The sequence below is a fragment of the Raphanus sativus genome, chromosome 6 (assembly GCF_000801105.2).
Source record: "Raphanus sativus cultivar WK10039 chromosome 6, ASM80110v3, whole genome shotgun sequence".
NCBI classification, from domain to species: domain Eukaryota; kingdom Viridiplantae; phylum Streptophyta; class Magnoliopsida; order Brassicales; family Brassicaceae; genus Raphanus; species Raphanus sativus.
The window spans coordinates 3724936-3752680 of record NC_079516.1 but is presented as its reverse complement, the minus strand read 5'-3'; the positions used below and the strand labels follow the sequence as shown (position 1 = coordinate 3752680).

At 36.5% G+C, this 27745-nt stretch overlaps 9 protein-coding genes and 1 pseudogene across 9 annotated transcripts; 4 read left to right on the top strand and 6 right to left on the bottom strand.

Annotated features, from left to right (window-relative positions):
- Positions 1-145: 145 nt before the first annotated feature.
- Positions 146-1021, bottom strand: LOC108810274 (uncharacterized). The gene has a single exon (XM_018582396.2). It carries the CDS (start codon positions 890-892, stop codon positions 404-406), a length of 489 nt encoding a protein of 162 aa, XP_018437898.1. The 5' UTR covers positions 893-1021; the 3' UTR covers positions 146-403.
- A 70-nt stretch (positions 1022-1091) lies between these two features.
- LOC130496695 (DNA replication complex GINS protein PSF2-like) lies at positions 1092-3016 on the top strand. Its single transcript, XM_056989007.1, has 9 exons — positions 1092-1232; positions 1522-1603; positions 1670-1744; positions 1870-1984; positions 2076-2175; positions 2272-2302; positions 2372-2464; positions 2542-2712; positions 2802-3016. The coding sequence occupies exons 2-9, from the start codon at positions 1556-1558 to the stop codon at positions 2820-2822; spliced, it is 654 nt and encodes a 217-aa protein (XP_056844987.1). The 5' UTR covers positions 1092-1232; positions 1522-1555; the 3' UTR covers positions 2823-3016.
- Positions 3017-3924: 908 nt separating this feature from the next.
- LOC108807585 (agamous-like MADS-box protein AGL97) lies at positions 3925-4491 on the bottom strand. The gene has a single exon (XM_018579855.1). The coding sequence runs from the start codon at positions 4489-4491 to the stop codon at positions 3925-3927; it is 567 nt and encodes a 188-aa protein (XP_018435357.1).
- Positions 4492-7725: 3234 nt separating this feature from the next.
- LOC130496696 (endochitinase CH25-like) lies at positions 7726-9234 on the top strand. Its single transcript, XM_056989008.1, has 2 exons — positions 7726-8191; positions 8681-9234. The coding sequence occupies exons 1-2, from the start codon at positions 7741-7743 to the stop codon at positions 9232-9234; spliced, it is 1005 nt and encodes a 334-aa protein (XP_056844988.1). The 5' UTR covers positions 7726-7740.
- Positions 9235-9717: 483 nt separating this feature from the next.
- Positions 9718-10920, top strand: LOC130495827 (cysteine proteinase inhibitor 6-like). The gene is made up of 4 exons (XM_056987361.1): positions 9718-9929; positions 10096-10336; positions 10418-10563; positions 10652-10920. Exons 1-4 carry the CDS (start codon positions 9738-9740, stop codon positions 10787-10789), a joined length of 717 nt encoding a protein of 238 aa, XP_056843341.1. The 5' UTR covers positions 9718-9737; the 3' UTR covers positions 10790-10920.
- LOC130495826 (uncharacterized) lies at positions 10869-13080 on the bottom strand (annotated as a pseudogene).
- A 3288-nt stretch (positions 13081-16368) lies between these two features.
- LOC108832777 (uncharacterized) lies at positions 16369-17128 on the top strand. Its single transcript, XM_018606224.2, has one exon. The coding sequence runs from the start codon at positions 16405-16407 to the stop codon at positions 17056-17058; it is 654 nt and encodes a 217-aa protein (XP_018461726.1). The 5' UTR covers positions 16369-16404; the 3' UTR covers positions 17059-17128.
- Positions 17129-19547: 2419 nt separating this feature from the next.
- On the bottom strand, positions 19548-20956 carry LOC108832776 (nascent polypeptide-associated complex subunit alpha-like protein 1). The gene is made up of 4 exons (XM_018606223.2): positions 20802-20956; positions 20491-20572; positions 20149-20279; positions 19548-20064 (listed from the first exon to the last, which is right to left on the bottom strand). Exons 1-4 carry the CDS (start codon positions 20856-20858, stop codon positions 19714-19716), a joined length of 621 nt encoding a protein of 206 aa, XP_018461725.1. The 5' UTR covers positions 20859-20956; the 3' UTR covers positions 19548-19713.
- Positions 20957-21680: 724 nt separating this feature from the next.
- On the bottom strand, positions 21681-24732 carry LOC108832775 (ankyrin repeat-containing protein ITN1). The gene is made up of 3 exons (XM_018606222.2): positions 24587-24732; positions 23258-24171; positions 21681-22679 (listed from the first exon to the last, which is right to left on the bottom strand). Exons 1-3 carry the CDS (start codon positions 24609-24611, stop codon positions 21849-21851), a joined length of 1770 nt encoding a protein of 589 aa, XP_018461724.2. The 5' UTR covers positions 24612-24732; the 3' UTR covers positions 21681-21848.
- A 963-nt stretch (positions 24733-25695) lies between these two features.
- LOC130495449 (protein DOWN-REGULATED IN DIF1 11-like) lies at positions 25696-26178 on the bottom strand. The gene is given in 1 exon segment (XM_056986830.1): positions 25696-26178. A coding segment is annotated over 1 exon segment (483 nt).
- Positions 26179-27745: the final 1567 nt, after the last annotated feature.

Here is a 27745-nt window from a genome sequence, read left to right as displayed (position 1 = left end):
TTGTAAAATACTCCGTGCTTGCTTTTGATCAGTTGGTTCACCACATCCTCTGATGTATAGTATATACACTCTCTACTGTAATCATTTATACAAATTTTGAAGCAACAGTTAGCTGTAGATCATGACGTGAAAGCCATTATTAACACAAGAGTTTTTTTTTTTTTTAGTTCTTTAAGAAAATACAGCAAAACATGGATGGCTTTACCGTGGTGATTAATTAATCATAATAAAATTTGGTTTTTTTTTTGATCAATAAACAATTCATTGCAAAATCAAAACTCTGCATTTTGAAGCAGCTCTGTGTCGGTTACATAGTGTTTAATAATAAGAGAGGAGACATGTCACAACTATTAGTGTTCCCTCTCTTGAGAAACAAGAGAAAAGCATGTACCGGCGGATGTTTCTATGAGTCAGAATCTGTTTCTGCATCACACTGCACCCCAAACGGTCTCAACCTGTTTGTGTTTGCTTCCAGTGGAGGCATCCCATCATCACTCGAACCTATTTCACCGTGATTTACCACGGGAATTTGAGAGCTTTGAAATGGCTTAGCATCATCCCTGAAGATTTGTGGCCATTCCGGAGAGTTTTGAAGGAGACGGATTTGGTCAAAGAAGAGAACTTTACAGACAATAGATGTAACTTTGCAACCAGCTTCTTGCGCCTTTTGCTTTCCTGTATGGTCAATCACCACAAAGCTTCCTCGTCTGATCCACATGCTCTCACGAAACTTGGCTGGAAACAGTGCTAATGACTTGTCTCCTTTTGCATCCATTATCTCAATTTGATTGGAACCTCTGAGAGAGACGACCTGAGCGATGCTCTGACATTCCTCAAGCGTGAACTCCTGCTCTGACGCCGCTTGTTTCACATTCCTCCTTCCTCTCTTCATCTCTTCCACCTCTTCAACTCAGATTCTATAAAAGATCGAAACTGAGATTAGGGTTTTGTAGCTGTGCCGTTTAACTAAATCACACGAGGATAAAATTTGGTTTTTTTTTTATTTGAGGTTGGTTCAATTAAAATACCGAGTCTTAACCGAAACCTATTAACATATTTCCCGCTAAACCCGAGATCTGATTCTCCCGCCAAAACGTAGAAGAAACTCTACTATTCCGAAGCTGCTATCTCCCCTTCGCGATCAAAAACCTTCCTTCTCTGTCTCTCTTCTTCTTCTAGTTCGTAGAATCGGAAGAGATCGATCTGATCTTCAAATCAAATTCTAAACCCAGGTAAATCTCTCTCGGTCAAGGCTCTTCCTCTAATCACTCTTCCTGGATTTCCTTTACAACGTTATCCTCTGAAAACACTACTAAACAAGATCGTTGGGTATCTCACTAGATACTCCAAAATTTTAGATTCTGTTGCTGAGATAAAAGATAAGAACCGGAAGTTTCGCTAGTAATGTACTGATGATTTTTGTGTAGACAAGGTGTTCGATTAAATGTCAACCAGAGATGGTTAACTTATCTACCATTTTGGATGTTACTAATCTTTTTTTTTTCTTTTTTAATAATACAGTGGGAACTGAGATCTCTTGAGAGAGAGATTATCAATGGCTGGACAGACTGATCCTCACATCTCACTCTTTTCTCCTCAAGAGGTTCTTGTCTTCCTCTTTGTCTGTAATTACTGTCTGGACAGACTGATCCTCACATTTCACACACAGGTTGAGTTCATGGCAGAAGACGAAATGGTGGAGATTGTTCCCAACATGAACATGGACCCGCTCAACTTCATCGCTGTAATAATAATAATAATAATAATCTCTCCACAGCTTTTTTAGAATCTTGAAAACCAATGTGGTGAATTTTTCTAGTTAATTAATTAACCATGTCGGGTTTGATTTTTTTTTGAACCGGTGGTTAGGGGGATTATGGTCGGTTCGTTCCTCAGATTCCAACGCAAGTGCCTCTGTGGCTTGCAGTCGCACTGAAACGTAGAGGCAAATGCACTTTCCGCCCTCCAGCCTGGTTGTCTGTTGGTAAAGATGTAAAAATTTTGCAGTTATATAACTTTTGAATGCAAAATGGCGATTTTGTTTAACTTGTTGCTTTCTTCCTCTTGTGAACTAGACAATTTGACTCAGGTCTTGGAAGCAGAACGAGAACCTCAGTCGAAATTTCAGCCATTACCATCGGGTTACATTGAGATTGCTAGACTGCTTTTTGATCAGTATGTGATTTTTTAGACTTGCTCCCCTTGGTTAGCATCTAAAGATTTGCTGATGAGTATTTGAAAAACCTCACTTTTTGTTTTTTTTGTTTGCAGTGCACGTGATGATATTCCAGACATGTATATGGTAATTGTCTCCCATTTTTAAGCCCATGTGTTTTGTATCCTTCAAGCCATTATCGAATTTTTTGTATAGGTGAAATCACTAGTCGAGGACATCAGAGATGTGCGGCTTCACAAACTCGAGACTAACTTGGGAACGTTTGGAGCAGATACAACTGCAGTAAAGGTTAGTGTTTTTGTTTTATTGTTTCTTCTCGACGTTGCCTTTTTTTTTTCTCATCACCGAGTTGTAAAATATTGCAGATGAATAATGTATCTGCAATGGAAGTGAACCTAGTCCGGCCATTTGTGATAAGAGCCTTAGAAGCGTTTTATAAGCATGACAAGCCAGAGCGTGATGCAGACAGAGATGCTAGAAGTAGTAGTAGTAGTAGTAGTAGACAACCACCCCGTGAAGCTAACAATGAACCACGGGTAAAATCTATTCACTCACTCCCTCATGTTTTGTTTTTTGTTTTTCGTTTTAAGAGAACAGATATAAACCTCAACCCGTTGTTTTACAGAGACCTCTAAGGCAACGCTAAGGAGCTTCCATCTCTTCTGTGCTAATATTTGTGGAACTCCCTGGGGAATTGAGAACATCAACAGCGTTTATCTCTCTGTCTTACTATCTGCCTTGTTTCTCTTGTTCGGTTACATGCTCTTTGATATGTATCAAGCATCCTTGCACTTAATGAGTGGTTCTGATATTCAGTAGAGTTAGATTCTGGTGTGACTAGTTCTACTTGTGAAAATGTGAACAGTAGACGAAAACCCATATTGATAAGCTAATGTCAGAGCAATATCTATGAACCACCACCCAATGCATTTGAAAGGTCGCATGGATCTACTTTCATCGAACTAGTGATGAACTTACAATGTGATTATGAGTGTTCTAATCAACGCTCCCAACTTTGCCTTGTGTGTTATGATCCCATAGAAAGAATGAACACAACCCCCTGTGTTTCCATATCCCAGGCTAAGAGCAACTATTGGTAATCGCACTAACAGGAAACCAGAGGTATACGGGAAACATCACGAAAGCTCCAACTTTCCAATTCCAACCTAACATTAGTACAATGGATTTGATAAACTGGGTGTAACGCAGCTGTCACGTACATAGACTCAAGCCTTGTAGAAGCCTTACAAAGTATAAAGCAAGGAACATTCATTCAGGTGTAAAAAACTGATATTTCGAACCCAAACAAAGAGGTTTTCTTCACTACGGCAGGATCAGGCATCATGGAGCTTGTGAACCAGACTCACACGAACGTTGAAAGAAAGCAGCAACTCAAGTTTTATGGAGAAGGTGTGATTCGAAAAAAAATCATCACACACTGAACTCAAACACGATACGAACTATGTTTTAGAGAAGCTATTGTAGATCAACAGAGTAATAAGCTATTCAGCATCCCGATTCATAATACATGATCCATCTTCTAATGTTTTATGCATATATGTATAACGAACCGCAAGGAAGGCTTAAAGCTCTACCAACAGAGAAGCCATAAGATAAATCAAAAGTAAAACATAGTCCTGACTCTATATAACTTAGGGCAAATCAAAATAACATAGTTATAATGAAAAAAAAAACTAAAACGACGTCGCTGGAGATGAAGACTTGAACACGAATCCATCTTCTTGCATTTAGGGTTTGGATCCATCATCATCATCGTCCTCCTGAGTCCCAGACCCTTCACCTATTTCACTCTCAAAGATCTCGATTTGCTTTCTCAGTTTCTCCATCTCGGCCATCGCCGCCATAATCTCCTCCGGATCCTTCGAATTAAGCAGCTTCTCATCCTCCCACCAGTAATACTTCGACCAATCCTCATCGTCATCTTCCTCTTCCTCCTTCTCCTTAGCGTCCTCCTCTGCCACCACCGGAACAACAGGAGGAGCCGTATCCTTCAGAAACTTCCCGACCACGCTTTCCACAGACGGATACCCGAACGACTGCAAACCGACGCCGCTCGATCCGGAGTTGTTACTACGAGGCACCATGAGGATCGCGATGCTCTGGGATGGATCTTCCGCGACGAGTTTCGCCGCTTCGCTGAACAGATCGTCGCGTAGCTCCTCGATTCGTTTCTTCTTCTCTGCATCGGAAAGTATCCCTCTGAAATTAGCGGCGGGTCGGCGTGGTGGTAATACTCTCCTCGTCGTCTTCCTCTTCCTCCTCTCTACCTTGGGTTTCTTCTGGGGCTTCACCATTTCGCTCTCTTTGTATCTGAGTGCCAACTAGCCGTTTCGATTTCTCTCTCTCTCTCTCTGTATCTGTTGTCTACCTCTTTTGTGTTGGCTTTATAAAGACGCCAGTAACCGACTTCAAGTGAGGAAAAAACCATCGGAATCGATGAGGCTTCTCCACGTGTACGGTGGAGATGATCTTTGTGACTGAACCAAACCCATTCAAAAATTAATTAGGAGCTAAAAGTCGATTCAAATTCGGTTTAAAATCCAGCCTGTAATGTGAGTCTGTCAATAATGTTTTTAAAAAATATTTTGTATTTATCTCTACAAAAAACAAGAAGGTTAAAACATAAAAAAATACTTTTTATGAGCAAAATAGGAAAACAATTGAGAGTGTTTTTAGGAGTTCTTTAACATTTAAAAAATCAAAACAATTCACCGCAGGGCCGAAAGCCTACATGATTGGATCTTAGATACCCAACGAACTACGTCATTTCAAAATTGTTTGGACCTAAGGCCCATAATACTTGATTTTTGTATATAAAAACAGAAGCTGTAACGGGATTTTTATGGGTTCTACCAATGATGGAGTCATGAGTTTGGCTTACGGCTGTCATAATCTAAAAACCCTTGATCTCTGTGGACTGTGGTTGTGTTCTAATTAGAGATAAACCTCATCATGATAAATAGATCGAGAGAATCGGGAAATTTATCGTAACATCCTGATTTGTGGTATATGAAAATGTTTAAAAGAATTGATCTGGCTATCGGGCCGAGAGAGCGGGTATTGATGGTCCATTAGCTGTGGGCGATCGGGGCGTTACATTTATACAGTTGTGAAAACGTATATATCTTAACCCAAAGCCAAGTAGCTATGTAAATTTTTTTATAGAGAAATCAATTGTTAAATTTTATAGTTTTTTGACCAAAAACAGTAGAGCCAAACAAAAAAAAAACAAAAACAGTAGAGCCAAATAAATACAAAAAAAAATCAGTCGTTAGAGCTGTCACTAGTAAGCAGTGAAACATTTTGTAGTTATCTCGTTTCTATTAGCTACAAAATTTACTCTTGCTAAAAACAAATTTTTTTTAAAAAAGTTTACTCTTGCTAGTTGGCTCTGAATTGGTAACAAGTTTTGTATAATGTAAACATGATAGTTCGTTGTTAAGCAAATGCCTTAACCCATTATGCCATTCAAGTTTCTACAGGATTGTTAATAAGTGTCGTCATAGCAAGACATTGTTAATTTGTAATGCGATTAACCGATAATTACTCATCCTTTATCAATAAAAAGTTACCTTCACATAGGGCTTTTTCAGGACGAAAAATAACTGGATCAAACTACTACAAGTTGAGATATATTGTGTGACAAAGTAGATGATGAACCTGTAAGTTGTTTCAAAAAAAAAAAGGTTCTTCGGTTTCATAAAAAGTATCAACTTATAATTTTAATTTTTAGTGTTATTATAAATTTTTAGTGTTTTTTGAAAAGCAGATGGTGGAGATTATGATAACGCTTTATAAACCGAGTCTGCAAGATCAGAGCAATCAACGAGCTACTGAACCGCTTTTTCAAAAAAAAAACGAGCTACTGAACCAAACGCAGAATGGTGGCTCATTGTTGAATCAATAGGTGAGCCGTGAGCCCATGTGACCAAGTGCAACTGCCTAGATCTGGTTTATCTGTTATCACTAATGATTCTCTAGCTAGGCATCAAAGTCGGATAAGATTTCTATTAATGTTTAAATAGTACTCTATATCTAGTTTGAAAGAGTCTGCATTCTGCAAGCAACCCCACATGAACGAAGATAAGACCTAGTCAAAGTGTTTATCTATATTATTAAAAGAGAAATATACATATAGAATACCCCTTAGTTTTCAGTGTTATTTATACTTTCATGCCACTGACATTAAATAATACTTCCTATTTTAATGTTTGTCTTTTCCACTTTGATTAATGTGTTTTCCAAAATTAAATACACAATTAAATAATACTTCCTATTTTAATGGTTAGTCTTTTCCACTTATATTAATGTGTTTTCTAAAATTAAATTTGAATTAAATACACTTCATTAACTTCTTAATTAAATCAATGTCAAATTAAAAAAATATATTTCTATTGGACAAATAATTCATAGAAATTATAATATCAATTCTTCATTTAACACGAAAAAGTATTACCAAATTTGAACCGAAACTAGATAATATTCAAACGGATTTATCATTGGTATCTAGAGAACCATAACCAAACCTTATCCGAACGAAATATTTTGGATATTCGAATGTATTTAAATCATATTTATATACTTCAATATGTTAGTTATTTTCGAGTTAATATCCAAGATATAAGCTATTTTAAGTTGTTTAAAATATTTGAAATATAAAAAATAGTCAAAAGTAAACATCTAAAGTAGATAAACAATAACCAAACACCAAAAATACTTAAAATATATATTTATTCTTCATCCAGATATTCAAGTTAAACCTATTTTAAATTTTTAATTTAGGTTCTTTGGCTTACATTACTCAAATTTACATGTTATATTTTTTTTAGATTTAGAGATATTTAAAGATATATAAATTTTGAAAATTTAAAAATAATTTAAACGGGTAATCAAACCTGCAAAGATCTGAATCAAACCGGAACCAAAGTTTATAAATACCCGAATAGAGCTAGAATCTTTAAACTCAAAAATCTCAAACTCGAATAGATTTTAACTGAATTCGAGTGGATACGCAAACACCCACCCCTAGTTTAGTCAATATGAAACGATCAAATATTACAAATATACTATTTAGTATAAATAAATAAAAAGTAAAACTGAAAATTAGTATCCGTGCGGTCGGCACATGGGTCAAGATGTAGTTGTGTATTATTATGAAGTACAATAGTTGCATGCACGTATGTTTCGCCGAGATTATCAAATTATCAATACCATATTTTAACCATGACTCCTAGGAAAGAACATTAGAATAGGAAGAGATACCTTATAATAACTAATTAAACATGTGTATAATTTGGTCTTGAGTTATTATAAAATTAATTGGGAGTCTTTCGCCAATACGTAACCTTATAATAATAATCCATTCTCGAGATCTCGATTTCTTCTTTTTATGTTTGAAAAAGTTGATCGTGAACCCACGATACTCCACGGTCACACATCTAACTTTGGATTATATTTAACATTCATTGATTGTATATTGCATATAGTAGTAGTATATATACCCCCTGCTTGCCTCAGTAAGAAACCATCAAACTCAGAGAAAAATGAAGAGTTTTCTAGTTCTCTTACTTAACCTCTTGTTCCTTTTATCATTTTCCTCAGCCGAGCAATGTGGTCGACAAGCAGGAGGTGCTCTATGCCCCAATGGTCTATGCTGCAGCGAGTACGGATGGTGCGGTTCCACCGAAGCTTACTGTAAGCTGCCTGGCTGCCAAAGCCAGTGCACTCCCAGTGGTCCTCCTCCTCCCCCTCCTCCTCCTGGTCCTCCTCCTCCTGATCCCACTGGCGGTCTTACTGATATCATTACAAGATCTCAGTTCGATGAAATGCTTAAACATAGGAATGATGCCGCTTGTCCCGCTAGAGGTTTTTACACTTACGATGCTTTTATTGCCGCCGCTAAATATTTCCCCAGCTTCTGCAACAATGGAGACACTGCCGCAAGGAAGAAAGAGCTCGCCGCCTTCTTTGGTCAGACTTCCCACGAAACCACCGGTAAGCACTGATTATATGTTTTTATCTTTTTCCATAAACAATAAGTTTTATGTTGGTATGGTGTATTATTCTTTATCTTACTAACGGAATGAATGTCTGAAATTTTCAAAGAAAACAATTTAACTATTTAGTATAAAAATATAACAGATTTTATTTTATTATTTTTAAGACAATATTTTTGCCAAACACCAAAAGGAAACACAATTATTAATATTAGATATATTCATTAGTAACAGTCATGCATTTTAATTACCATGTTAGAATATATAACCCTTTTTTAATATATAACCTTTTTCTTTCTGGAACACATAAACTAAATGTAAACTAAAAAAATCCATTTTAAATTTTCAACGCATTATATTCCAAACTAAATTTTTAAAAGGTCAATCATCATTATCTGTTTTAAAAAAATAAAGAGTTTGATACATAACGTGTTAGACTAATTTGTGTGCAATATATTAACGAGATGGATGATTTTGCATGTTGAAGGTGGGTGGCCAACAGCACCAGACGGACCATATGCATGGGGATACTGTTTCAAGGAAGAGGTGAGTCCTTCTTCAGACTACTGTTCACCGAGTCCCACGTGGCCATGCGCACCTGGCAAACGCTACTACGGAAGAGGACCGATGCAGCTGTCGTGGAACTACAACTACGGACAGTGTGGAGCAGCCCTTGGAGAGGACTTACTCAACAACCCTGACCTTGTCTCCAACCAGGCAGTGATGGCTTTCAAAGCCGCGATTTGGTTCTGGATGACTCCTCAGTCTCCTAAACCGTCGTGCCACGCGGTGATGAACGGTCAGTGGCAGCCTTCAGACGCCGACATTGCTGCCGGGAGATTACCTGGTTACGGTGTGACCACGAATATCATTAACGGTGGGTTGGAATGTGGACATGGCCCAGACTCGAGAGTCCTTGATAGGATTGGGTTTTATGAGAGGTACTGTGGTATCTTTGGAGTGGATCCTGGAAGTAACCTTGATTGTTACAACCAAAGGTCCTTTGCTTCTGTTAACTCCTTCCTCGACGCTGCTATGTAATAAGCAGCTGCTTTGTATGCGAGAATAATAAGGGAATAATACCCCACTAAATAAAACTATGGAGTTATATTTGCGATTGTTATACGAAAGTTGAGTGGGCTTTTAAATGGGCCTTGGTAGACAAAGCATGATGGAGTACATTTTAATGGTCGGTTATAAGTGCCGACAGGTTTTGGTATAACGTGTCGCTATCTCGAAGCATCGTTTTCGAGTGAAACCTTTGCGTAGTCTATAAGGTTTGGATACCCGGTTAGACCGAATTAAACCAGTCCAAAACTCCAATAGCCACATCTTTCTTATACATTACGAGACCAGATTCAAATGCAAACCAGATTTGAACATTAATAATAGAGGCTAACCAAATATTTATACAGAAATTTTAAAAATTTGAACTTAAATTAAGACTAAACCAAACCGTATTGCAAACCATAATTTTGACATTTCGACGACTAAAAAACCGAAAATATCTAAAAACAATCCAAAGAGCACCGAACCAAATAAAGATGAAAAGACGTTTCCTCTTCATCGTTGTTCTCTCTCTCTCCTCAATCTTCATTCCCTCTCTGATCGCTACTTTCTGCAACGACGACAACATGGACATGCCCGGAGCCGTTCGCGATGTACCTTCTAACCAGAACAGTGGCGAGGTCGAGAGCCTCGCTCGCTTCGCTGTCGATGAGCATAACAAGAAAGAGGTCCCCTCTCTTTGATCGTCTCACTGATATGATCTAGTAGCCGATTAGACTAGAGAATCTTTGTAGATCTTAGGAATTGATTTGGTTGTGTTTTGGAGTGATCTGATTATTATTATTATTTATTTTTGATGTGATTATTGAGTGACACGTGTACACAATTTGGTAGAATGCACTGCTAGAGTTTGGGAGAGTGGTGAAGGCGAAAGAGCAAGTTGTAGCGGGAACGCTGCACCACCTGACTCTGGAGATCATCGAGGCTGGGAAGAAGAAGCTTTACGAAGCCAAAGTGTGGGTGAAGCCTTGGTTGAACTTCAAGGAGTTACAGGAGTTCAAGCCTGCTACTAGTGATGATGGTGGTGCCTCTACTACCAATACCATCACTCCCTCCGATCTTGGCTGCAAGAAAGGTTTGATTTGAAAAGAACAGAGATTGTATGTTTAATTTAAGGTAGAGTTTGGTGATCATGAAAAATTGGGGGTTTTTGTAGGTGAGCTTGAATCTGGATGGAGGGAAGTTCCAGGAGATGATCCTGAAGTGCAGCACGTTGCTGATCACGCTGTCAAGACCATCCAGCAGAGGTCTAACTCCTTGTTCCCTTATGAACTCCAGGAGGTTGTTCACGCTAACGCTGAGGTATATAGCTTTTGCTTCACTTTCATGACTCTTTATATTAGTCGCCATGGATTGTACAATATGTGATCGATGATAAAATTGGTTTCAGGTCACCGGGGAGGCTGCAAAGTACAACATGCTTCTCAAGTTGAAGAGAGGAGAGAAGGAAGAGAAGTTCAAGGTGGAGGTTCACAAGAACCATGAAGGTGTTCTTCATCTCAACCACATGGAGCAACACCATGACTAGTTCTCTTCTCCTCTCCTCTGCTTATGTAATATTTTGACTGTTTGCTTGCTTTGTAAGATATTTTAACTTCTGATGCAACTACTAAACCCTTAAAATAACATACCAGAAGGAATAAATTAAAAGTTACAGTCTTTGATTCGTACAATAAACGGAAATAGGAAGAAGACTTTGATAACAGAGAGAGCATTTTTTTCTAGACAAACCGCTAAATGCTGCTACACTATTTATGTCCTACTTGTGTTGATTTGTCCTTAGCCTTCTTCGTCATAATCCTCCTCCTCCTCCTCGTCTATCCTCTTACCCAAACTTGCTAACTGTGTTGGGTCTATTTTACCCAACTCCATAGGCCAGCCTGGATATTCCTCTGAGGTCGTTGCTGTGTCTGCCGCTGCTGCGGCTGGCGCCGGTTTGGTCTCGTTTAGGTCGAGAGATTCAGCGTTGAGATCAAAGTCAATACCTTCTTTTGGACTTTGGAGTTGTTGCTGCTGCTTGGTGTCTTCGTTTGATGCTCCATCGACATCCTTCTTCTCGTTCTCTTGTGGTGATGACACTGAGACATGCATCTGGTTACTGTCTTGATGAGGAGGTGGCTGTTCTGCCATGGCGGTCTCAAGTTCCATCTCGCGGTTCAGATTCTCTCTTTCTGCTGCTCTCGCAGCTCGTCCACCGCGACCCCTTCCTCGTCCTCTACCTCTACTGCCCCTGCCACCCGGCTTAGCATTCCCAACCTCTTGCTGCAAATAACAAACACAATGCCAAAAACAGTGTTAAATGGATTTTGAGTGCTTCACATGAACAGACACTACTAAATAAAGTAACTAAGAAGAACATGAGCTCACTGTTTTGCTCTTCTTATTCTCCTCGTCGCTGTCATTCAATTCGTCACTGATCGGCTTCCTGATTCAAACAAACCATTTTTTTTATAAGCTTGAAACAAGCTTATCAATTAAATAAGCTGAAATATACAGAGCCAAGAAGTCCAATAACCTTCTCTTGGAGACGCTGCGATCCTCCATGGTGACATCACCAGACCCTTGCGCCTGACCGTAGTCAGGCACCTTGCTCACAACTTCCCTCAAAAAATCAAACACGTTATATCTTTCCACACAATGTTTTCTGTAAACAACAAAAAAAAAACCTGTAATAAACGTGGAGGCAGTAGTGTCACCAAATGAAGAAAAAAGAGCAAAACGAATTTGGTATGAAGTTCTGTAACAACAACAAGAGCCTCTCGGTGTAGGACACAGTCAATATAGGGTCTAATCCTATGAGTTGGAAGCTCCCCCGCTTAACAGCATCATATTATCTTCTAAACCAGAATATCAATAGCTACAACATCTATAACCTAGAAAATATTTTAAAAAAATGCATTCAAGTAAAACCCATTCAAGCTCTTCAGGCAGAAGGAAGCAAAAAAAAAAAAAAGAACAAAAGGTTAAGCAAACCAGTTGCTTACAGGTGCAATGAGCTCACGGTTTGGCTCCTCTCTCGAGGGTAATCTCATATGTACGATCGCAAAGGTCTTGTAAGAACAACTCCAAAGATTTCGCTGCAAATAACCACAGAATTTATGAATTTTAGCGAAACAAATTGCCTTAAAAACCTGAAGTCATCGATAAAAATAAATTTAAAAAAAAAGACTCACAGACTAAGACAGGAACTGCCAAAGCGATCTTGCCAACATCCTCGTCAGCTTGCATAATCTTCTTAATACGAGCCTGAACAAAACACAATACTAAGTGAATGAGAAACACCAAGTGTGCTCTGCCTCACTACAACCATCAATCATTTTCTAACTTTATACAAACGAAAGTTCAGTTCTTTGAATGTTACCCATCATCAACAACGCTAATACTAACCTAAAGCTGGGGAATTTGAATCTTAGAAATTAAATTACTCAAAATCTAAAATTCGTTCGATTAAGACCGAACAGTGTTGGAAACTCGATCCGTAAACAACAGATCTGAGTACTTTTCGATAAAAATTGGAGTTATCAAAATTAAAAGAGATAATCAATTGGAGAGAGAGACGGAAGAAACTTACAGCTGGGAAGCGAGTGTCGAGCTTCTTCCTCATGGTTTTTCGAAATCTCAAAAACAGAAACGTAAAACCGAACCCTTCCGATAAATAAAATATATATATATATATATATATATATATACAGAAACTCGTTTTCTAAGATCGGGAAGTAGTTGTTCGTCTACGAACCACTGCCAGATCCGGCGACGGCGGTTTCCTTGTTACTATTATCTCTCTCCTCGATATATTTAATTATATAAAAACAAAATATTTCGTTTCGAAGGAAAGAAAATTATGGTGGTTAATGTTAGTTAAAAATATATATACGGTGGATCGGTTCACAAGTTATTGTTAGATTGACTAATCGGATTTGTAATGATCTGACCGTACACGTGGTATGGTGTTATTGGGTTATAAAAGATATATAATATCAATCATTCTTTTTTTTTGTCAACAATCACTCTTATATTTATCAGGATAATCAATAACCTTTAAATTTTGGAAATCGTTATCAAATTATTTTTGTGATTAGAATCAATTTTCAAAAAAAGTTAAATTTAAATCAGGTATTGCCTCGAAGATAACAACAATAAACAAAGAAAACAAAACAGAATTGGAGTAGATTACGTGACCAATGACATGATGCGATAGGCTAAACCTCGCCTACATGCATCTCAACCATTCAAATTTAACTGCATCCACTACACAAAGATCAAGGCCGACAATTTGCTTTCGAGTAAAGTACAACACTAAATAGCCTCGGAATGTTGAAGACAATAGTGGTAATACTCTGTCTCAAGAAACGGAGAAACGTCAACAAACGGTAATGGGTTCAACGAAAGTTACAAAGGCCCACGACATTTCTCCTCAAGACAACAAGCCCGTTCAGTCTCCTTCTGCAACTCTGAGAAACAACTGCGACAGTAACAAAGGATTCACAGTGCAAATATTGAAACGTGAAACCTAAAGGGACAAAGTTTTCCAATCAAGCTGTGTAACAGATTTATTTCTTACAATCCCTAGGCGGCAGCGATAGGACAGGCACGTGTCGAGTAGCTATTACCTAGTCGTCTGAATAAAAAAAGAAAGATATCTTTTCACTGTAACGTTATTATTCAGTACGTTTGTCATCTTCTACTTCTACACTACTTTTATTTTCTTATCAAATGTAACAATAGTTACACCAAAAAAATGTAACAATAAGAAATACAAGTAATACAGTCTGCACCACACAATAGTAATTGGAGTGTTGACTACCTTAGCCCTCATACTTCAGGCGTCAGTAGATGCTTATGTGTGCTTCAATCTAGGTGTTTCTGCTCGTTTATGGCAAGTTTGAAAGGATGATAGGTTGTCAAAATAAAAACAATTTATCCGGTTATCTCTGTTCCTATTTTCAGTAGTACGGTTTTTTGGTTTGTAACTCTATTTTGTTGGGTTGTGACTATGAATGAGCTGTTTCTTTTAAGATGTTTTCACATGTTAATCCATGAGTATTGTTTTAACAGATAATTTACATCCTTAATCTTGTACACATGATGATTTATGAAGAGTTGAAGACACTACATTAGGACATTATGTAAAAGTAAGCCTATCAGATTAAATTATAATCGCAAAAAAAAGAAGGATTTCAGGTAATGTGGTCTATGGAACAACACAAAGGGTGTAATGTTGCATATCTTGTCTTGGTCGATGCCTTAGTTAGAAAACTACTGAATGCGTTGCAGTTTGATGTGTCATATAATTGTTTTTGGAGTAAGTTACAAGACAAAATAGTTGTAGAATTACGCAATAGGGTACAACAGTACATTTAAACAGTTGGCTGTGGAGGGAACAGTAATGGTACAAGAGACGTGAGACATACAAGAGGGTAACCCTAGTCATCATATATGTAATTTTAACATTTACCTATTTTACATCATATATATGAATGTGGATAATGCATCTTTGTATCTTTGTTAATACATGTCCCTGACCACAAGTATATACTTCTACTGCTCCACTAATATTAAAAGGATATTATTCCTTTTGTCTATTATCAAGAAATTTTAAATTTTAAATTTGGAATCATCAAATTATTTTCTGGAGAGAAAAACATTTTTTTTCTGTCAAGAAAATTTAAACTTATTTGGAAATCATCAAATTATTTTAATGTTATAATAAAACAAAGAAAAGAAAATCAGTAATTGATGAAACAAAGAGAAAATCAGTGATTATTTTGAGGTTGGAGTAAATGGCGTGAAGAGTGGATAGGCTAGACCTAGCCTACATACATCTCAACCGTTCAAATTTATCTGACATCAATTTCAAGAAGATCAACGGCGACAATTTACTCTTGAGTACGACAATAGTGGATATATCACCAAATTAACTACCATCCGACTGTTTCAATAAGATAAGAAACCAAATGTCTATCCCCTATATATTAATCCTGGAACATTACAACATGTTTTGTAGCCACGTGTCATCACTAGGATGATTCTCAGAAATCCTTAGAAAAATATGTTGGTCCATATAAATATATATTATACTTTTTATTAAACTAATTATCATATTAAGTAATAATCTTAAATTCTTTCCTTAAATAAAAGCTACGTAAGTTTATTTCCTTAAATAAAAGCTACGAAATTACCTAATATGATTAACGTATATATGATAATTAATGATTACAAATCAAAAATATTTGATAAAAAAGTTTGTATCCTCTAAATTTTATTTTAATTAATATTATCAAAAAAATCACTTAAACATATTTTTAAAAAATAGATTTTTCATATATGTTATATTTTGAATTTTTTAGAACGTCTATAAATTACCAAAAATTGTAAGATGTTATTAAGATGATATTTTTTAGAACATAACATGATCCGAAACGAAATATTTCGGATATCGAATATATCGAAACCAGATTTATATACTTAAATATATTAATTTTTTTTTAGAATTTAATATCTAAAAGAATATTAAAAATATATAAAATGTTATTAAGTTTTCCAAAATACTTGAAAATATTTACAAATAGTTAAAAATACATGATTAAAATAGTTAAATGATATTCAAAATACTAATACTTCAAATATCTATTGATTTTTTATCCGAATATTGAAGCTAACCAAATTTTATGTTAAGTGAACCAAATGGTATCCGAATGGTATCCGAATGTCCACCCCAAATCAAATATAACTGAACCGAACCAAACTAAACTGAACCAAATGGTATCCGAATGTCCACCCCAAATCAAATGTAAAAAAAATCTTGATAACAAGATGCATTCTAATTATAATATTTCAATACAACATATTTTAAAAAATTCACCCCGCGCATAGCGCGGGTTATCATCTAGTAACTCTATATAGTGGATAATGTATACAAGCCCTAAAGCGGCAATTTTTCTCTCATTCAAATTTCAAACTAGAGAAAAAAAGAAATCAAAATGCTTATAAAACGATCAGACCTTCGCGAAGGTTCTATCATCTCAATAACGCTTTAGTTCAGTTTCTTTTTAAGGCGTTAGCTATTTATATGGATGCCATATAATACATGAGAGAACAAATCACAAAACAAAAGCCCTAAATCAGAGAAAAAAACAAATCAAAATGGCTCCAACGATCAAAACCATGGGTGAGTACAAGACTCAACAAGTCTACTTCGTCGACTTCTTCGGACAGAACCTGGACGTCACTCAAACCGAGACTCCCTCCATCATCAGACGATGGATCTTTAACGTCATCTACCGCCACCGTCGCTCCCGCTCTCCTCACCCTCTCGTCGTCGGAGTCGGCGTCCAGTGGACACCGTCGTGGCACTTCTCGCCGCCGGCGTACGACCGTGCAGCGGACACACTCCAGATATGCGTGGGAACGTCGATCCTCATCGTCCAGCTCTCTTACTGCAAGCGCGTCCCAAACATCCTTCGAAGGTTCCTCAAGAACCCAAACACGACTTTTGTCGGGTTTTGGAACAGCCAGGACGAGAGGAAGCTCAAGATGACGAGGCACCGGTTGGAGATCGGAGAGCTTCTTGATGTGAGGAAGTACCTCGCGAATCAAGAAGGTAGGAGTCTGAGGGGTCGTTCGTTTGAGAAGATTGTTGAGGAGTGTATGGGGCTTGAAGGGGTGAGGCTAGATCGGAAGATAAGCAAGAGTGATTGGAGTGTTGGATACCTTAGCGATGAGCAGTTGATTCAGGCGTCGGTGGATGCTTATGTTTCTTTCGAGCTCGGTGTTCATAATCGTTTATGGCAAGTTTGAAGATATTAGGAATAATAATATGTAGTGGATCTTTCTTCTTTTGTTAGGGTGTGTGGAAAACAAAGTTTGTATTCACTCGTTAATAATGACATTTTATTGTCTAATCCAAAAATGTGTTGAAGAAATTTAAATGCTCTTTTGTGTTAGATAATTGTTTTGGAGTAAGTAATAATATATTTATGCAATAGGACACTGTGACAGGAGTATTAGTATATTCAAACAGTGGCTATGGAGACAAACATGATCTGGTACGGTAGCGTGTGTCCAGATAAGCCTAATGCAGGACGCCTCACGCCAGACAGATACATACAGTGATCGTACAAGAGACGTGAGGTGAGAGATGCGAAAGGATAAGTCCTACACTCCTACTATATATATGCGTCTCAATTTCTCAACGGTCTAAAATTTAACTACACTAACTTGCTCGTCTCGTGTTACCAAGACTGAGGTAACTGTAACAGTTGATAATCTCAGTGTAATAAAGTTCATTTCAATGTTTTTAACAAATCAAAATCTTCCCCTACATTTCAAGAAACAATCTATCAATCAACATGGACACTAATATTTGGATTTGTATAATCTAAACATAAATACTCCCATATGTATTAGAGATACTATTAATGTTTTCTGAATTTGAACTGGATTTTACCTCAAATCATATAATATGATGTTAACAATTACCAAAACTGGACTAGATTTAACCACCTTTCAAACCATACTAGATCTTGACCCGCGCTTTGGAAGCGCGGAATATTTTACGATGAAAATTTTTGCTAATAACTTAATAAATATTTTGGTAAATTTTAAAGAGTGTGTATTTAAAATATTTTTGCATTTAAATCAGTGTTTTTAATTCAGTCCGATTGTGATTACACCGGTTAATCCGGAGATCTGACAATTCAATTTAGATTTTTAAAATATTCATATTAAAAAAATTACTAGCCGAGACTAACCGATTGAACTGATGGATGACCGATATGTAATCTAATTTGATTTAAATTATAATAGTTTCATAATTTGTAATCTTATAATCCAAATTTTAAAGTTCATTATTTTACAATTTATGAAATTATGCCGTTTCTACAAAATTTTAAAGAAAAAATGATATATAAAATAACTAAGATTAATTATTGTATTGTTTGGAAACATTGATAGTAGTATAAAAATATATTGTTTGGAAACAGTGATAGTAGTATAAAGAAATAAGTATATTGTTTGGAAACATGAATAGTAGTTATAAAAAGGAATATTAGTGATTAATGTAGGTTTAATTATAAAGTATAAAAGTGTATTTAATTTAAAAACTTACAAAATAAATGTTAAGTCCAATAGAATATTTCTGTTTTAATAATATAGATATTTATGGTAAAGGCTGAGTTGAGTTTTTTTCAATTCTATGTTCGATTTAGGAAGATCGCCGATCCTAACAAATTAATCCATTAACAATCCTAATTTGATAAATATAACAAAAATTGTTCTTCTTGTATCTTTGTAAAATTTGAGATCTTTCATCAAATAGCATAATAAAGGCCTGATTTTATAATACATGCATATTAGTTATTAAGCGTCCGATTATAACTGCAAGAATGCATCCAAAAAGATCAACTGTGAAAAAGTTTTCATGTACGTGTGCATGATAAACATACACACTCGAGAACGATAACAAGAAAAGATTCCAACCTCTCTTTCTCTCTTCTCTCTCTCTCTCTCTCTCTCTCTTCTCTCTCTCTCTCTCTCTCTCTCTCTCTCTCTCTCTCTCTCTCTCTCTCTCTCGCAAGAACACTATCAATAACTGAGGATTTTAGCTTTGTTTTAATTTCGTCCATTTTAAATGCTTCTGTTGATTCTATAGCTAACCGGGATTGAATACGAAAAAAAAAAAATTTCCATGTAATGTCGATATTAAAATCCTTGGATAAATTGCTATCGATACATTTGGTTCCCTTGGTTTAATATATGAAGTTAGTTGAGAAAATGTGTTTTCATTCGTGAGTATAAATATATGTGAAACCAAAAATCTTAGATTAAGGGCAAAAGAGTAATTAACACCCGTAAACTATTAGTACTTTTTATGGCTGAGGAGAAGAAGAGAGGCGGAAGAGACACTGTGTTTGCAAGCTGGGCTAAGCAGAAGAGAAGAATAGATCAAGAGGGGACTAAAGGAGATGGTGGAAGAGATAGACACTTGAACATCAGTTACAGGTTGTCTCCATGAACACTGATGTTCTTAACTCTTGTGTTATAGAGAATCAAAGCAAAACCAAGAACTTGGTTGGTCTGGAAGTAGATAATGTGTCGACACACTCTTCAAGCAGATGGTGGAGTGTACTGCGTTTGATTTAGAGATTTGAAGATGCTGTTTATTCATTGGATAAGTCGTTTCAAGACGGTATTGTTCCGTTTGATCCAGTACTTGAAGAATGTGAGGTAGCTGTCGAGAGAACAGTTCTTCCATTGAGTCAATGGTTTGTGAAATTAGAGCTGAACAGTTGTCTGAAACTCACCACTGACGCTTGATAATTGAATAACAAACCAAACTGTAATACTGATACAACATTGAAAATCACTTCAAGATAGAAACAAAAACTTGAAAATCTCTGGGACACATATAACTCAAGTTAAAACCACATCTAAAGTTGGAAAAGGTTTTTGGTTTTAGGTGGTAAGCTCCATGATGGCAGAGACGATATCTCCATCAGCAGCCTTGAGAGCCTTCACGGCCCTTGGCCTGGGCACACCTGCTTGTGTCATCACCAACTCAATATCCTTTGGCTCAACACCTTCCTCGTCGACTTCCTCATCATCGTCATCCTGCACCACCGCAGCAGCGCTGGACGACGACGATTCGCCCTTGATCACGTTGCTGAGATCCGGCGCCTTGAACTGCTCCGCAGCTTGCGACTGCATCTGAGAGCTCAGGTCTTCGATCTTGGCCTCTCCGAAGATTACGTATGTGTCTGATGCTGGGCTCTTGAAGACATCAGGTTTTGATATGACGAACATGATCTGTGATTAAGAGAGCAATGTCCATCATCAGTACTACATGTGGGAAATAAAGATTTGAGTATGAAAAAGAAATGAAAGACTAACGTTCTTGCTCTTTTTGACGGTGACACGGCTGACACCGGTGATGGGTTTCATACCGAGCTTGAGCATGGCTTTGCGGCTCTTCTTCTCACTTCTGCTTTGTTTTGACTTTCCTCCTCCCTCTCCATCTTGCCCTGTTTCACCAATCGCAGCTCAGTGTAATGACTCAACTAGAAGTACAGTTATATTCATTTCATGCTATTTTACCAATTATAATTCTATCTTTACACATTTATACAGATTCTGAGCATCAACCAATCTGCCCAAAATGTAAACTAACATAGTACTAGGTGCTTGTACAACATTCATGTAGTATTTTGTTGATGTAAATGAACAATGACTCACCCTCCGCATCATCATCATCTTTATCGTCGTCTGAGTCATCCTCATCGTTGTCATCGTCGTCCTCAACTTCAGGCTTATCAAGCTACACACAACAGTCCAATACCAAACTAAACTAATCAGACATAGGCAATGCTAATCTATAATTAAAAAGTGATTTGAAAACCGATATTTAACGAAGTTTGAATATAGAGAATTCAGATCTAATGCTGCGTAGCTCTAAGATTTACATATACGAAGCAAAACACAATCCGAACTGACTCTAGTTACAGCTAATAGAAAGAGAGAGATGCTAAGAAGATAAATAAATTTACATCGATCTTCTGTTCTTCCAATTTGGCGGCGAGGACCTCTTTCTCTTCGGTAGCCATGATTGCTATGTGTCTATTGAAGAAGAGAGAGAGAAAGATTCGTGACACTGTGCCGAAACCTTAAAACCCTAGAAGAAAGACACCTAACTTGACTGAGTGTTAATTATTATAACTACTGATAAAAATCAAAAGGCCCAATACTTATATAAATTGGGTAATGGTTAAACCTTATCCATTGGGCTTAACTGCTGATAGTACCTGGTCCGATTGCTATAAAAAGCAAAAATAACTGGTTCAAAAAAAAAAAAGTTAGTTACATTCTGTTATGCTCTTCATATTACAATGACTAAACCAACCAAGACTTCAATTTATATTGTAAACCATGATTAAACTGGTACGACCACTGTGTAAAACCTCTGAGAGAACCCTAGCTTAATAATCTCATTACAAATGTCGAGCTCGATCTCACGATGTCAGCCTCCGAAGAGCTCTCCTCGTGGCAGGGAAGAGGTTAATACTTAATGTAGACATCTTACTCAATCGTTGATTTGCCACTACTTGTGAACAGTGTCCATTCTTCTTTATGTGACTTGCCCTGTGATAACAACCAAAACCTGATATATAGCTAAGCTTGAACGATGTTCATTTCTCAAAGTATACAGGCAAACAATTAGTGAATCTACAAAACCAGATTAGTAACAACAGAACTAGCTACTCTAGTAATCAGCAACACATTTGATACGTTTCTCCAGTAACAAGCAAGATAGAAAGACTCGAGCAAAGAGGATTGAGATGAGTCTCTGAACTCCTCAGTGTAAGTTACAGTAGTGTCTGTGTGTGGTGTCAGTGTCTTACACTCTGACCCTCCTCTGTTTCTGAATACAATGGTTAACTTGATTTTTGGAATATAATGAGTTGACATGAATATATTTATGATGTCAATTGTGTTTGCCCTATTGATGATGTTCAGTGTTTGATACACAAGATCATCTAGTCTACCTCTCTTCACCAAATATATTTACATGATTAATCATCTCCCAATGGACATTATTAGATTGCGAAAATCGGATCAACTTCCGAGTTAGAGTTATCTGAATGATGCCACGAGTTGGAACCGCTCCTACGCGCACTCTTAATCCTCTTCCTCATTGACCTTACCCTCTTCGACTTCACCACGTAATAAGTCATCGTCCCAAGAACACCAGCCATGATCACACCACCAACAACCGTCACAAGCTCCGCCGCCCACTCGTTCTTCCTCCCAACCACTATGTACGACGACGCAAGAAACGCCACCGATGTACACATCGACGCCAACCACATCAGCTTGTTGATCACTTCCACTACCCTCTTCTCGGCCTTTGTCTCTCCTCTCACCAACGTGATCTGGACCACCACGACGGCCAGAGAAGTGAACAACGCGATCGCGTTGAAGACGAAGAAGATCTTGAACGATGCTCTGCCTACAACCACCGCTGATCCGTCGTTGTTGTCTCCTCCAGGCACCGTGAAGATAGCGGCGAAAGCAACGGTTGCGAAGAGCACGGCCACGACGGTCACCGAGTTGGTTGCGTTGTTGATCCCTTCTCTGTGGAGTTTCCTGAGCTCTTTCGAAATGTTGTGAACGTTCTTGTTGGTTCTTTTGGTCTGTTCCAGCTGGATATGAACGTCGTTCTTGATTTGTGTGACGGTGCTTCTCAGCTCGTCTCTTGGCTGGTTCAGCTCGTTTGCCCTGAGAGCCCCACAACGGGCAAGAGAGTCTTTTATGTATGATGATTCTTCTGAGAGTGGAAGACCCTCTGCGATGTCAAGTGCTGTCTTGCGTTCTCGAGTCAAAGTATTGGGGTTGGTATCAGGCAGTGACAGTAACAGTTCCACAATCTGCATGAACATGATGCCAACATGCTCAATCAAAGATATCAAAATGAAATCACACTCTCTAGGTTAGGCCTGTCATTTTGAACCGAACCGAATCTAACCAAATTTCCGGTTATAAAAAGTTTGGTTTCGGTTCGGCAATCGGTTACTTCAGTTTTCTTATAAAAAAATTATAACCAAACATACCAAGATCTCCAACCGAACTAACCAAATTAACCAATTTTACCCGAAATTAACCAAATTAACCAAATTTACCCGAAATTTACCAAATTTACCCGAAATTAACCAAATCTTGTTACTTCAGTTTTCTTTAAAAAAATTATAACCAAACCATACAAGATCTCCAACCGAAACAACCAAATTAACCGAATTTATCCGAAATGAACCAAATTTAACCAACCTTATCAAAATGTATAACAAGATTAAACCGAAATCAAAAACTTAGGAAGAATTTTCAAAAAAAAACCGAACTAACAAAATACCGAACCAAACTTTATTTCGGGTTAATTTGGTAATTTATCTTGAACCGAATAACCTGAACTAAACCGAACCAGTATGCCTACGTCTAGGTGATAGCATACCTCTGCCCGTTTTTTCCTAGTGGCAACATGTAACGCCGTGTTACAAGACTTGTCCGGAAGCATAACAATGGCAGGATCTGCATCCAGCAACAGTTTCACCACTTCTGAACTCTGTCCTTTTACAGCCATGTGGAGTGCAGTTTGTCCTTTCTTGTCAACCCTTCTCGCTAGATAAGGTTCCTTAACCAGCAGAGCTTTTATGACGTCCACATGCCCTTGCCTTGCAGCTAGATGCAACGCGTTCTTATGGTTAGACCGAGAAATCTCAATCAAATTCCCAGCTTTCGATAAGAGCTGGTTCACAACTTCCGTATGTCCTCTCATAGCCGCAGACACAAGCGGTGTCGCATTCGACGGTCCAAACGTATTGCTAAGCGTCGAATCGTGATCTAGCAAGACCTCAACAATACCATGATGGCCTTGTATGGCAGCAATGTGAAGCGGATCATAACCAGAACGGTTCTTCTTAGCAACGCTCTCTCTACTCGAATACTTCAAAAGCTCTTTCACAACGTCGAGATGACCTTTATCCGCAGCAGTGAACAGCGCCGTCTCGCCTAACTCGTTAACCTCGTTCACGATCGAAGCCCTGATCTCCGCGACTTCGGAGTCAAACTCTTCCCCGCTCAGAGTCCCTTCCATCTGAGAGTTGATATCCTTGAGAATCTGCTGCACAGCTGCTAAATCGCCACGCTGAGCAGCTAAGTGAAGCTCGGTGTCGTTGTGGCGACCGGTGACTTGCTTCACGTACTTCTTCTTTCCAGCTTGGTCCATCCTCTTGCCTGAGTTAGACAGAACAAGAGCTGGCGCAGTTGCTGTTGCGGACGGTGAAGGTGTTGGTGAAGGATCTAACGTAGAGTTTTGAGACAAACATGACTGTAGAATCATTCCACCTTTCTCCATATCTTTATCTCCTGAAGAGTTCAACATCAATTCAACACACATAGATCTGGAATATATATATTATACACATGTGTATGTGGTGGATTTATGATTTAATCATTTTTGGAGTAAATGAAAATAGTACGAAATTGATAAGTGAAGAAGCATATGGGTGGTTCGGTAATTAACAGACAAGACGAGGGACCATGAAGATCAACATGTCTGAAAAAAAACGGTTGAATTATTCTTTTCCGACAATCAAGCAGATAATCAATCAACTGCCAAACTTGTAAGAGAATTGTCTACGGAAGTGTTTCCAGCTAAAAGAAAACAAATATCTAGAATACTTTTCAAAGGCCAAAAAAAATTAGATCGTATGGTCAAGTCGTCGAGAGATATCATGTGCGTGTGCGTTTGTGTGTATAAGGTGAAGTAAAAATTAGTTACCATCAGCAAAGGATGAGGCAGCCATGAGTGAAGCTCGAAACGACGAGAGATTGAGATGGGTGATTGGAGAAGGAGAGAGAGGAGAAGAAGAAGAAGAAGGTTAGATCGTAAAGTGAGACTCATCCCCATTGACTAAAATATTTGTTTTCTTTTCTTAACTTTTCTGTTTTTATCATTGTATGTTTACTAAAATAACATAAATTAATTGCGTTATTAATAGAATGATTTTGTTAATATTGTTAGAATGTTTTCTCGTCGAAATTATTCTTATCTATAATTATAACAAAAAATATTACGAAAATAAGATATGTTTTTAAAAAAAATTTCTTTTTGTGTTTTAGTCTATGATCTAAACGAATCGCATATAAATCCGAATACATGTTCCTCGTCGCTGAGGGCATCCCCGAAGCGCTGGGGATTTCATACCATTTGTTTGACAACAAATTTATTTTAAAAAGACAAATCTACAGAATGATAAGACTGTTAATAAAATCTGTATAGAAAAAGAAATTTACTGTTAAAGTGGTATTAGATTTTTTTAGAAATGTCAGATTTATTTTCACGGCATAATTAATGATCTGTTTTGAATAGAAAATAGATTTTTAAAAATATGTATGAAGATTCTTCTGAGAGTGGAAGACCCTCTGCAATGTCGAGTGCTGTCTTGCGTTCTCGAGTCAAAGCATTGGCGTTGGTATCAGGCAGTGATAGTAACAGTTCCACAATCTGCAAGAACATGATGCCAATATGCTCAATCAAACATGAAAGTTACATATATTTTTTTCCTATATCGTTCTCTTAGTTTTTATTTTTCTTTATAAATTTACTTGATTTTCAAACAAAATAATTTATTCAATTACAAAGAAAAAAATATGTGATTTTGCATAACAAGATTCATGTGCAATAATGTTTTATATTTGATAAAAAAAATTATGCTAAATAAACACTGTTAAAACAGCCTAATCACATTAGAGTTTTTTATACAATATCAGACTTATGAAAACAAATAAGTAATTTAAATTTGATTTTATTTGTATAATTAGAATAGTATAACAAACAATTATTTCATAATACATCATATAATATAACAAAAGATTCAATCAAGATAACTAAATCGCGTCATCATGAGATGATGAAGGACTTTCAACTTCTGCAGAACATCTATTCCAAACCTCGTTAATTTTGTAAGAAACTTGAGAAGCAAAGCGTTTGAGTTGATACAATCGAAACATCAACTTACTAATCTCCAAGTGACATTCTTTTCCCGCTCTTACTACCTTCTGACAACAGTCTCTTGAAACAAGTTCATTTGTAAGAATCTCTTTAATAACATCTTCACCACATTTCCCAACATTACTGGACTCCATCTTGCCCATACAGGTTTCAAGATACGTTTTGTATTTTGGAGGAAGGTTTTCTAGTATATATTTATTGTAATCTTCCGAAGCCGGCGATATCACACCCAATGTATCAAATTCGCGACCAGAATTGACCAATGGTGCATCGTCAACATCTTCTTGACCCAAAATTGGATACACATAATACTAAAGTGATGATTATGAAAAATGCCAAAAAATTGTCTTAGTCTCCATTCTGTATGATTACTCTTTAACTTCTTCTTTGTGTTTTGCTTTTTCCTGTTACCATAATTTATAAGTGTGTATATTTATAGTAATCAAGTGGTTTTGAATGTTACTGTTTTGTATTAATTAATAAAATAACATTTTTAGTTGTTTTGCAACAACATAATTTCTTTATTAGTTTAGTTAACTCTAAGAGTAACATTTTCAAATTGATATATATGTTTTGGCATTGATTGTTAATTAAATAATCACTATGTTTCATGTATTTTTGCATACAAATTAAGAAAATAGTAATTTTTGTTTAAACTTACTAAATATAGTTTCTTGTTTGAATTTATCAAATAATGAACTAAAAAGAACAAATTGAAAGTTAGTTTAAATATGTATAAAAATGTATAAAAATATTTATAATAAAAACATTTTTTTAAATACATTTAATATCAAACGTATGAAGTAATATTTCACTTAAGTAAAAAAATGGTAACTCATGGATACTTGGATATATGTTTCTTGAAATAATTACATGGTCTAAGTATAGTGATGACTTTGCAAAACCAAAGAAAATTTGTAGATGAAGTAAATATGTTTTTGAAAAGAATTGTAAGGAGCCTTGTATACTCTTGTCTGATAGATCTTTATGATTAACTACTACATAAATCTTCAAGAAGAAGAAGAAGAAGAAGAAGAAGAAGAAGAAGAAGAAGAAGAAGAAGAAGAAGAAGAAGAAGAAGAAGAAGAAAGCCGTTTCAGATAAATACCAAGAACATAGACAATCATGAAATGTTTTCTCCTGATTTGTTGATTCTTCTGAATTTATGTTTATATGAGTTCTTACTCGTTATAGTTGAATAAAATCTTCTAAATTTTTGAACACAATTTTCTTTTTTTCATATAGAGTATTATGCCATTAAGCATAAGCATGTTGTCCCTTTGATCAAGTAATTGTCCCTCTGATCAGTCTTCTCATGAGAATCTATATTTTGATCCTATGAACACAATGATTTGATTTCATTCTGTATGGGGATTACTAGAAAAGAAGAGATGATATATACCTTGAAAAAACAAATAAGTTATATGTTTTGTGGAAAACTGTGTAAAAGAGCTTTAGATAATTAATTCACAAATCGTTATAAGGAATTTTCATATTAAGTCATAGCTAGGATCATAAAAATGAGATTAACATTTTCGTTTCACGAAAAATGAAAGTTACATATTTCTTTCTATATCATTCTCTCACTTTTTATTTATTTCATAAATTTATTTGATTTTCAAACATCATCATTTGTCCGAGTTACAAAGAAATAAATATACAATTCTGTTTAACAAAAATCATGTGTAATTATGTTTTATATTTGATAAACTAAAAAACAATGTAAACAAACACTAGTTAGAACAACCCAATATATTCATAAAACATAGAAATCAATTTAAAAATGTTACTCTTCGAGCTGAATAAATTAATAAAGAAATTATGTTGTTTCAAAACAACTAAAAATAAGTTATTTTATTAATTAATACAAAACACCATCAGTAACATTCAAAATCACTTGATTACTATATATATATACAAATCATG